Raw genomic sequence first — 12143 nt, forward strand, 5'->3', positions numbered from 1 at the left:
TAGTTGGGGGATGAAACAATGTAGGTTATTTTGAGCGCAGGGAGGGATGGCGTGTGTGTGTGTGTGTGTGTGTGTGTGTGTGTGTGTGTGTGTGTTTGTGTGGCTTAGGAGATTTATGCAATTATAAGAGAACCCTAAAAAGTCAGAATGAATCACTATAGAAACCCTGATAGTGTTGCCATGGAAACAAAAGGAAGCTGTAATATATTGATTTTACAACTTCTGTAGCACATAAGTAAAACCACAAAAATGCACAACAATTTATAAGCAACAACTTATGATATTTCAGTTCTGGAGATGATTTTTATCTGACATTCAGGCATTGTCATACATGATTGTAACTGTATCCATTAATGGATTAAGGATTTTGTGGTATTAAGTATTCTTGACTCAAGAAAGTAAACATTTATGTAGTATTTGAATAAACTTTCCCAAATATTGGTGTTTATAATGCTGTTAGCCAATATTTGCTGAAAAGACATGTTTCAATGAGATGTGGGACCTAATATTAATTTTGAATTGTATCAGTAAATGGGCAAAAACAGTACTGAAATTATATTGTCAGCTCTGGTATCATGAACTACGTTCTGCCAACATCTAAAATCTGTAAATGCTTAATGCCAACCTCTGATATAAAAAAAAATAATTATAGATTTAAAAATATAAATACACCAGCATCTGGTATATGTAAATGCATTATGTAAAACTTCTGATGCTTAATATGATATTAAACAAGCAGTCCTCCTCTGCAAGGAGTATTGCAGATAGACTTCAGACCGTTACAACACAGAGACACATCACTGTAGCCTTAAAAGTAAAGGAGAGATTTTGGACATTTGGTTTATACATGTATTTTATAGCCTACTAGCCATTTAGAGCAAGTCAGCCTCATCATAATGGCTCTCAGCTACAGTAATATTTTGACATGGCACCTTTACTCCATGTTCCTGGGATTTTAGCATAGATCAGGACGCTTTCTACTATTCCAATGTATTTTTGTTTATATAGATGGATGCTGGCCTTTTGATTTACCTTTTCTCTCTTTGTTTACTCAAAACACATTCCATACATACCTGGGTTAATGAGACAGAGTCCAAGAAAGCAGTGGCAGGATATTTTTAGGCTTTTTCCTAAGGGCACTTGATAGTAAATTCCATAATAACTTTCTCCTTCAATGTGTACGTGTAGCCAAAACTATTTAGTTTTGTACGGAATAAGGAAAGTTTAGAAACCCTATCAAGTTTTTATTGCTCAAAAATCAGGTATATAAGAAGAGTGTCACACCATCATCATTTGGACTCTTTCATCGTCACATGATGAAGGAGTCCAAAAATATTTTAAAAAGTTCATAATGGAAAACCTTACTGTGAATTATTCCATACCTCACGTTTGGGCTTTATTTCTAAATCCTTCAGGAGAATCCTGTTTTATAAGAACAGCCTCATCATTGCCAATAAGCTCCTTATATTCAACGGTTTCTTCACAATGTCATGATAACAATAGCTTACGGTCCAGCAAATCACTTGTACACATGTGTAAAACCACCTAATTTTAAAATAAGGGTTTTTTTTTGCTGTCTGCATCCTTGCATAAGAAACAAAACATTTCTGTGTGTCCTGGATAACATAGTCACCTAAATAGAAAGCATGAGATTTCCAAACATTTTAAGTTTCACCAGAGCATGAAGTGAAGGCAATCTTCCAATGCTGACAGTTGTACTGGAGAGAGTTAAGGGTGGAATCCTAGTGGAATCATGTTATAACGATTTCATTTAATTTTCTGTTGTATCTCTGGGACACAAAATTAAGCAAAATCTCCCCAATGGAACATAGAAAATAAAACCCTTCCCTGCCCTATCCAAAATGAAAGCACACTCATCAAAATCATTAAGAAAAGACTCTTCTCTCTCCTTTCTGTCTCAAATGATTGTGAATGCACACTGATATTTTAGCTGCAGCAATACTGATTGGGTCCCATGTACACAAATACAGTAGGTTTTCAATCTAGTGGTCAATTAGCAGTGACAAAAAATATGCTTTGTGGGATGTGGTTTTGCAGTCTAATGTTCCTCTTCAATAGGAATAGGAAGTCTTTAAAATATGAGAATTAGATAGATTCTAACAAAAATCCTGTAGGCGAGTTAGTAGATAGCACCCTCCCCCCCCCCACTCTCCCCCCAACAAATGAAACTAAGCAGATGGAGGACATTATTGCATCTACAATTGGGAGGGAGGAGTGTTTCCATACAACCTGGTTCTACTGGACTGAATTCCCCTGTTCCCAGGAATATGGGGTGATTATGGGTTCCCAAGCATGAATCTCTACTATGTTGGCCTATGATCACTCACTACCTGCACTAACTACAGAGGCTTATTTGCCCTTGCTAGCACCACTAATCATGCACACACATTCCTTAACCCCCTATCCCCCTTTTACCCATTCTCCTGCTTTCTCTGCCTCTCCCCACTCTCCCCCACCCCCGTTCCATAGCTCCTTCACACATAATCCCTTTACTCTCTTGTTTTTTTGAAATCTCACCACTGATATGGAGCAATGTTTCTGTGGTCCCAATTACAGGTTCCAGATATCTATGAGAACCACAACTATCTCCAGTATTAGATTTTAGCTCCAGTATAACAACACTTTCTCAAGTGTATTTCAGACATACCCCTGGAAAGTGTAGCTCAGAAACTGTAAACTTGTAACCTAGGGTGCCTGTTGAGTTGTTGGAATATCTCTTAGATGGCCTCCACACAATTGCAATTGTATGTGGTGGTGACTATTGTACTTTCGTTGTATGTTGTTTTTTTTTTTTTCAAAATGAAAATAAAGCATTTATAAATCCTGTCGGTTAGTGCTGCACTGCAGTGGAGAATATTATATTTTGCTGGCTGCGAGTTTTTTTTCAATAATATGAAGAAGAATGTGTGAAGTACATAAAGCAATACCATCCCATTGGAAAGTATTTTTTTTTACTGCAATAAACTAAAAAAAATAGAAGTTTAATAAACTACGTTTGCAATTTTTTATAAGCCAACAAACTGCATCTGTTAGAACATACCAGAAAGCATATGAAAACATTACAAAGTTTACAAACAGTTCTAAATTTCTTACTTGCTGACTATTTAGCAGAAGTGGATTTTACTTCCTATTTTCTGGGAACATTTCTGCAAAGGTAATATTTGTGCAGGGCAAATGGTATGACATATCACTCAATAACGTGACATGACTTATTTTATTATTCTGTATGGGCCTAAAGTTCTATAAGGAATAAGCTATAAGCAATAATGTTCAATAAAAGCTCAGATTGCTGTGGTTCTGTGGAATCAAGTTAATATTACTAATAACACATATACACCATACATATTTTGTTGCCCTTGTACACTGTACATAAATACAATAAAATAAAGCTTGTATAATAAGATCATAGACAATGGGGTTGATTTACCAATGGAAAATAGGCTGTTCACATTGCATTGAAAATTTTCCTTAGCTCAGTGAATGTGGTGAAAATTAACTTTACAAGGAATACCCAATCATTTACGAGAATAGTAAAAAAAAAATAGAATTTTTGCATGCATATGATTGGAGGATAAATTTCAACGAAGCTTCACCTCATTCACTAAGCTAAGGGAAAATTCTATTGAAAAGTGAACAGTCTATTTCCCCTTAATAAATCAACCCCAATGTGAGGCTTCCAACAATCTTTTTTACTATTCCATATAATGTGAACAATCTAACTAGGTACCAATCAACAAACGGTTACTTTGATATTACCATCTAGTACAGGAAAGTATTGTGGGAATTTAGGGAGTCACGCAGTCAAAGGTTCAAAGGGAAAACCACCTAACAACCTTTCACATCTGCTCCCTTCTGAAGATGAGTCAAATCTTGGAATACTCTACTGAACCACATATATAGTACAGGTTATAGACTACCCAGATATGGATGAAAGACAAGGTCAGGTAACGGAGTAGAACATATAAAGAAAGCATGTTTATTACTGGCTTACCTCTTTAATACTGTACAGGGTCAGAATTTAAAGATGGGAGGCCAAGCAATACAAAAGCCTTCATCAAATTCTGTGTGCTATTGACTGTAAACTGTTTATCAGCTGTTCATAAAGTGTGAGTGTAAGCATACAGCTAAACTAACAGTTAAATACATAATTATGACTAGCTCAATATGGTAAATCTGCGTTTCCAGTTTTCTAATCTAAACATTCCTGTTAAACATTACTGGCAAATTTTGACATTAATTTTCAATACCACAGTTAACGCAATACAGCTTGATCAAGGACCAACCCAATTTGTAATTTGAGAGTGAACGTGCAGCAATACGCTGATGAAGTCAGTCCTGTGCACTCTTCTCCTATCAGCCAACTAATTGTACAATGTAATAAAGTCTGTTTCGCTTACATTGCTTCATCTCTCATTTTGAATCTGGCGCTTAAAATAACTACTGGAGGCAAATATAAGGGCCAACTAATAGATTATTGATACACAGCTAAGGATTTTATAATAATTACATAATTGAGTTCAACTGGTTTATATTATATCTGGATATAATTTGGTTTAAAATAATATGCAGAAAAATAATGATATATATACCTGCCTGCTGCCCTGCATTCTCTGGCTGGTAGTAAGAAGCGACCATGGCTGCGGCTGGCGGGGATGATTCTCTGTATCCCATCGCCATCCTCATGGTGGAGGTGCAGCTCCATCTGAACAGTATGAAGAAGCTCTGCACTAAAGCTATAGGGGTGAAAGAACCCAGAGTGAGCCTCTGCCATTGCTGACAATGTTTTCCCCTTCTCTGAACTCCTGAAGACGCCAACTCGGTGAAACATGTTGGGATATACCATCATATTACCTTCCTAATTCTTCTCAATGTTTATTAGTGACTTTTCTGTCATAGCTTGTTACTATACAATAAGGATGGGGTAAATTGGGGTTTACTATACTGAAGGGCTCATGTTCTCACTTGCTTTTATGGGAGAGTTTACTTATTGTTTTGTCATGTGGAATACAATTTTATATATTTTATATAAATTAATAACAATAATAATAATAATAAGGATATAGGTATATTCTGCCTATACATAAGAATCATACTTCCTGGTACTGGTTTTTCGCCAATCCTGTAATTATTGACCAGTTTACATAATAATTAAGATTGTGGATAATTTATTTAGTAAATGAGTTAATCAGCAATGGAAGTAGTATTAATCCATATGTGCCAGCCATTTAAAATTATGGGTTGATAACCGTGGCCTATACATACATGCTATGTTACTGAAAATGTACAGATTTGTAATGCAAATGTGCAAAGACAGCATGAAAAAGAAATTATCATTCACTGGGGTAGAGCAATCTGATTGATACATGAGTTTATGTGACTGTTCTCCTTTCTTTACTTTATTCTTGCCACAATGGATGAGGGAAATGCCTATTCCACTTAAGCATAACCTCCTTATTATTATGCCCTGATACTTTCTTTTTCATACTTAAATATTTTATTGTGCTCTGCTTCGTAGCTGCATCTCAAATCTTAGCCACTGGAGTAATAAGCATATGTCATGTTCAAATGAATTAAAGTAGTGTTCATTCAACACTGAACCTTTATTTTTATTTAGACATTCAAATAAAAAGATACGTAATATGCTCACATTACATTCATTATCACAGTAAAGCAAACTTTGTATAATTGTATCATATTAAATGATAGAGCCCAGCAAACTTGCAATGTTATCAAAATTTCATAAAAGGTTTCAATGTTCAGAGATCAGGTATTATATCTGTCGTAAAGATCAGCAAAGGCCCTTAAACTAAGTTTCTATTTGCGGAGATATACATATTGTATACTTATGAAGAATAACATAATAATTGACATATTTCTCAATATAAATACATGACTGGTTGGCTGTTCCATTTAAAGGCATAATGAATAGTAGCAACTGTAAATGGATAACTGAAGCATTTACAGTCACTCTTAAAATGAAAGTTATCCTATTATTTTCTTGCATTTGTGGCACATGTTATATATCTGAACTTTACCTGAGAATAATTAAAATTTGCATACCATCTGCTTAAAATAAGCCTTTCACAAACTTTGGAAAGATATTGAAAAGGTACATATTCTGTTATATTCAATGAAACCAAATATTATATCACTCTGTAGAACCTAGAAAAATAGCCAACTGAAATTATATGCAAGACTTTTCCACAATATGTCAAGCTTGTTCCCATCCATTCCAATCTACCAAGTCCTTAGACAGATCACTTTAGTGATGGGCAGCCTCATTAGTCAATGAGTGGGTCTGGGGGTGGGAGGGTCAGTTGCAAGCTCAACTTTTGCTGCAACAGTTTATGTAACTTGCCATGACCTAGTTAGATATATGTACCTAGATCATTTGACACATGCTTTTAACAGAAGGTGACCTTTGTTTATACAATTTTTCATTAAATACTTGGTTTATCCAATGTGTAACAGGTTTACTTTAAAAAGGGTGAACTGATGGGATTAACTTTAAAAATATGACAATTGTACATCAGCCTAAGCTATTTGATTTAATAAACCGTATATATTAATGTCCATGATTTTGTTGGATAACTAAGTAGCTTAGTAACTTTAAGTATCACTCACTACTCACATATGACACGAACAAATATAATTGTTACTGACTACATTTATGTCACGCCACATAATTTTAAATATAGAACACGGGGTCATTTTGTCCTCAATCCTCTTTACAGTTTTATTATTTTTAGTGCAAACACACTACAATAAAACATGCTGCAACCTTGAGTTCTCTACATTCAATTTTTCATTTAATGAAATTGTGTTATATCAATATGTGTTGTGTAAAATATCATTTAAGAAAGAAGTTAAGCCTTAAGTGAGGCATATTTGCAGATGAAATCTGGATTCCCTTTCTGCATGGTTGGTTAGAATTATAATTAATTCTCCCTTGGATTAGAGATTCAGTACTGGATTAGTCTATCATTGATGACAGCATACTGTATCCGTCCAATGTGATATGCTTAAATTAAAAGAGTGCATTAACTTCATTCATTTGTGTATGATCTAGTTCAAAACAAATCATCCCAAAAAAATAAACAAACTACTACATTTTCAAGGCATATCTTTTATACCACACACTGATTATTGCATACAGTGCTTTAAAGCCATTAAATATATTCTATAAAATGAATGTATTTAATATATGTCAAAATTCAACACCCCAGACAATTACAGGATCTAAATGACAGTTTCACCAATTACTATTTATTGCTAAAGTCTATACTAGTCTCCTGCCAGCTCATTAACTTGTCAATATGACCACATTAAGGACTGCTTTCAAACTTCCCCAATACATATCACATTTACTATGCCTTTATTGTAGGCATGCAGAATAAAAAAAGAGCATTACTGTACATAACATTATGTTATGCATAATACCTGTAAAGAACACCACTGAATGACTAATAAAAAGTTGGAGCATGTGCAAGTACATTTTGTAATGGCTGATATGATTGGGTATTTATTTCTTCTTTCTTCAAAACATTAGTCTTGAGATTATCTTTATTAAATATGTTTTCCCTTCAATCTGCTTTACAGAATTACTAATCTTATTCCTAGAGAACTGAGGATTTATTCACAGGGAATGAATTCACATTCCCACAAATATAGAATATTACCATGGCAGATAATTTTTTTGTTATTAAGTTGCATCTTATAAGGGCCTGACCTGCTCTAATTTACATCCATGGTGAGTTATTAATATAACTCCTTTGTGGAATATCCTAGAATTGTTTCTTCCATAAAGCCTGCTGTTGAATCAATCATGAGGATGGCTATTAGTACAGAACTGTGAGCATGTACAGAGGCAAAGGGGGTTACTGAGAAGCTTTCCCTTGAATAGAGGCAGCAGGGCAGAGCAGCAGGGGAAGCTGATTAATTTAACAAATTGGAATGGGTATCAATGTTTTGCCAACAATCAGAAGTAGAGGCACAATAATATTACTTGTACTACCACTACAAATAATAATAATAATTAGTAATAATATAGAAAATGTTACTGCATCACATATCTAACAATACACTGTAGAGTAAGAAAATGCACTATATCAGCTGTAAGAATTATATGATAAATAGTTTTAGCAGTCTCTTAACCTATACTATAACAATAGGCCTATATGTAGGTTATACTATAATTAGACAATATATTTTATCTGATTGGTATATGCTGTAATATCAGTTCACCAACTCAGCAACTAAGTGGCAAAACATGCCCTTCCTGACTTAGTGCATCCACTGTAAAAATAATTAGAGACCAGATCTCAGCAAAGTTAACCTGGCAGTGTCTCTCGCATTACATAAAACTTTCACCAGAGATGCTTTCAAGTAAAATAGCCTAATGGTTAACTACTATAGTAGTTCAAGCCCGGCAGCATCTGTTCCCTGCTAAAATGTAGCCATCCTTCTATAGATCAGTCAGCATAATCCCTTCAAAAGCAAACATTTCCATCAGAAAACAGCAAGCCCAATAACACAGCTCAGTGATGAGGAGTACATGAACTGTACAAGGTAAATGCATTCAGCTATTTGATGTATTAAAATCTGAACGAGCACAAGGTAAAGTTGTGGAGCTGCCCTTGGTGCTGAAATCTGTAGGAGCAATAAAGGAATATTCGGAACTGTCCAAGGTACTGAAATCTGGTGTGCTCGAGGTAAATATAAGGGGTTGTATGTGGCTTTGAAATCTGAGGATGCACAAAGTAACTGTACGGAGCTGTCTGTGGTGCTGAAATCTAGATGTACACAAGGTAGCTGTATGGAGCTGTCCGTGGTGCTGTAATGTGTAGGTGCACAATGTAACTGTATGGGGCTGTCAGTGGTGCTGTAATGTGTAGGTGCACAAGGTGACTGTATGGAGCTGTGAGTGGTGCTGTAATGTGTAGGTGCACAAGGTAACTGTATGGAGCTGAGCTGTCAGTGGTGTTGAGATGTGTAGGTGTACAAGGTGACTGTATGGAGCTGTGAGTGGTGATGAAATCTGTAGGTGTACAAGGTGACTCTATGGAGCTGTCAGTGGTGATGAAATCTGTAGGTGTACAAGGTGACTGTATGGAGCTGTCAGTGGTGATGAAATCTGTAGATGCATAATGTAACTGTATGGAGCTGTTAGTGGTGATGAAATCTGTAGGTGCACAAGGTGACTGTATGGAGCTGTGAGTGGTGATGAAATCTGTAGGTGCACAAGTTGACTGTATGGAGCTGTCAGTGGTGATGAAATCTGTAGGTGCATAAGGTAACTGTATGGAGCTGTCAGTGGTGATGAAATCTGTAGGTGCATAAGGTAACTGTATGGAGCTGTCAGTGGTGTTGAGATGTGTAGGTGTATGAGGTAACTGTATGGAGCTGTGAGTGGTGATGAAATCTGTAGGTGCACAAGGTGACTGTATGGAGCTGTGAGTGGTGATGAAATCTGTAGGTGCATAATGTAACTGTATGGAGCTGTCAGTGGTGTTGAGATGTGTAGGTGTATGAGGTAACTGTATGGAGCTGTGATGAAATCTGTAGGTGCACAAGGTAACTGTATGGAGCTGTCAGTGGTGATGAAATCTGTAGGTGCACAGGGTGACTCTATGGAGCTGTCAGTGGTGATGAAATCTGTAGGTGCACAAGGTGACTGTATGGAGGTGTCAGCGGTGATGAAATCTGTAGGTGCACAAGGTAACTGTATGGAGCTGTGAGTAGTGATGAAATCTGTAGGTGCACAAGGTAACTGTATGGAGCTGTGAGTGGTGATGAAATCTGTAGGTGCATAAGGTAACTGTATGGAGCTGTGAGTGGTGATGAAATCTGTAGGTGCACAAGGTAACTGTATGGAGCTGTCAGCGGTGATGAAATCTAGATGTGCACAAGGTAACAGTATGGAGCTGTCAGCGGTGATGAAATCTGTAGGTGCACAAGGTAACTGTATGGAGTTGTCAGCGGTGATGGTGCACAAGGTAACAGTATGGAGTTGTCAGCGGTGACGAAATCTGTAGGTGCACAAGGTAACTGTATGGAGCTGTCAGTGGTGTTGAGATGTGTAGGTGCACAAGGTAACTGTATGGAGCTGTCATCGGTGATGAAATCTAGATGTGCACAAGGTAACTGCATGGAGCTGTCAGTGGTGTTGAGATGTGTAGGTGCACAAGGTAACTGTATGGAGCTGTCACCGGTGATGAAATCTAGATGTGCACAAGGTAACTGTATGGAGCTGTCAGCGGTGATGAAATCTAGATGTGCACAAGGTAACTGTATAGAGCTGTGAGTGGTGTTGAGATGTGTAGGTGCACAAGGTAACTGTATGGAGCTGTCAGTGGTGTTGAGATGTGTAGGTGCACAAGGTAACTGTATGGAGCTGTCAGTGGTGTTGAGATGTGTAGGTGCACAAGGTAACTGTATGGAGCTGTCAGTGGTGTTGAGATGTGTAGGTGCACAAGGTAACTGTATGGAGCTGTCACCGGTGATGAAATCTAGATGTGCACAAGGTAACTGTATGGAGCTGTCAGTGGTGTTGAGATGTGTAGGTGCACAAGGTAACTGTATGGAGCTGTCAGTGGTGTTGAGATGTGTAGGTGCACAAGGTAACTGTATGGAGCTGTCAGCGGTGATGAAATCTAGATGTGCACAAGGTAAACTTGATAGCGCTATCCACGGTGCTAACGCGCACTACTCATCTCCAGTACCGACTTGATAAGAAGTGTTTGCTATGACTGGCTTATGACACACATAACTGAACTGACAGCAAGTGGCAATGATTGATCGGTGGCATACGGGCAAAAATAAGTTATTGTAACATCCAAAAATGCCACCTACAGACTATTAACTATTGCATCTAAGCCATGACAAAATATCAAAGTGCACAGCAATCCCCCAGCAATCTCTGACTGCTATCACTGGCTGCAAGCATTACCAGAAAACAAAGTAAAGACTTACGTGTTCCGTCGAATCTAGTCGCTATGGTATCTAAGAAGGTGTTCTGAGGTGCTAATAATCCTTTCATAACAGGCATTTTTCCAGCCCGGTGTGTAATTCTCCATCAAAGTTTATAAACAAGGGTGTTTTGGAAGAAAGTGCAGAGGGGGGAGGGATGAAATGAGGAAGAGGAGGTGGTGGGTGAGGTGGTAGTGGTGAAAAGAGGAGGGGGTGCAGTCACTGGTGACTCCTGATTATCCCTGGGAGCGCCCAGTCCACCAGAAGTCTGCTTTATCCTGAGCGCTGCAGCACAGCTGTGACCTTCCCCAGCCAGCTCTCCAAACCCGAGCAATGGATTAATGTAATCTCCGCAAAATGCCTCTGTATTTCTATTACCCAAACCAAAGTTACCAGACTCTAGTTCCCTAAATAGGAGGGGGGAAAAAGCCAGTAAACCAAAATCAGTTAACCCATTTTTTTCTGAAGGGAAATAATCATTACTAGGTGACAGTCTTTTTCTCTCTTCTCAATCCTTCAACCCTCTGAAGATTATTCACTTTGTACTGTGGGCTTAAATTGCACCATGGCACTCTACAGAACCGTAACCTTCCACAGAGCTATATTTAGATTCATGCAAAAGCAAAAGAAAAAAAAGGAGGAAAAAAAAAAAGATTCCTGCAAGCGGTGACTTTAGTCTCCAATACAAAAGCAGGAAGGCTGATGGAGAGAAGCTAGCCAGGAGAGCAGCTGGGACGTATGATAGCAGAGCATGCAGCTCTTTCTCTATTTCATTTAGCCATTCCTCATTTGGAGAGACGTTCCCTCCTTGCATTTTCTGCAGGCTCTAGACAATGCCTCGCACACCTCCAACGGAAACAGGAGGATCTTTTGTGCTTCTCTGGAGTGAGTTATGTAGGGCAACTTTAGCAGCGTGACAACCACATCCACAATTATTTCTGATAAGCCTGTATATCCTCTCATCATTAGCTACAGCCGTCTCACCTATAGTCAGGAGTAGTGAAGAGTGCTTGCTTTTAAACCTAGAGAATGCTAATACTGTATACTAATAACGATTCAATCTCTACCCATTCACAGCAGTAAGCCTAATAAGGCTTGCATAGTAAAGCACAATTTGGGTCATTATGGTGTTAATAGCATAGGAAAATGGGCGT

The 12143-nt window shown here is 37.7% G+C and overlaps 1 protein-coding gene across 5 annotated transcripts in view; it reads right to left on the bottom strand.

The window, feature by feature from the left end:
• Nucleotides 1-11744, bottom strand: part of KCNH8 (potassium voltage-gated channel subfamily H member 8) — a 576797-nt gene extending 565053 nt beyond the window's left edge. For 2 of the 5 annotated variants that reach the window (XM_089691150.1, XM_089691146.1), the window contains exon 1: nucleotides 10993-11742. In XM_089691150.1, the coding sequence (XP_089547276.1) occupies nucleotides 10993-11068 (76 nt within the window). In that variant the 5' untranslated portion in view covers nucleotides 11069-11742. Of the gene's footprint in view, nucleotides 1-10992 lie in introns of all 5 variants that reach the window. The other 3 variants (XM_089691130.1, XM_089691138.1, XM_089691157.1) reach the window with 3 other exon arrangements.
• Between the last annotated feature and the right edge of the window lie 399 nt (nucleotides 11745-12143).

Source organism: Staurois parvus, unplaced genomic scaffold (genome assembly GCF_062004578.1).
Source record: "Staurois parvus isolate SC_StPar_1 unplaced genomic scaffold, SC_StPar_1.0 ptg000021l, whole genome shotgun sequence".
In the NCBI taxonomy this organism is placed as follows: Eukaryota; Metazoa; Chordata; class Amphibia; order Anura; family Ranidae; genus Staurois; species Staurois parvus.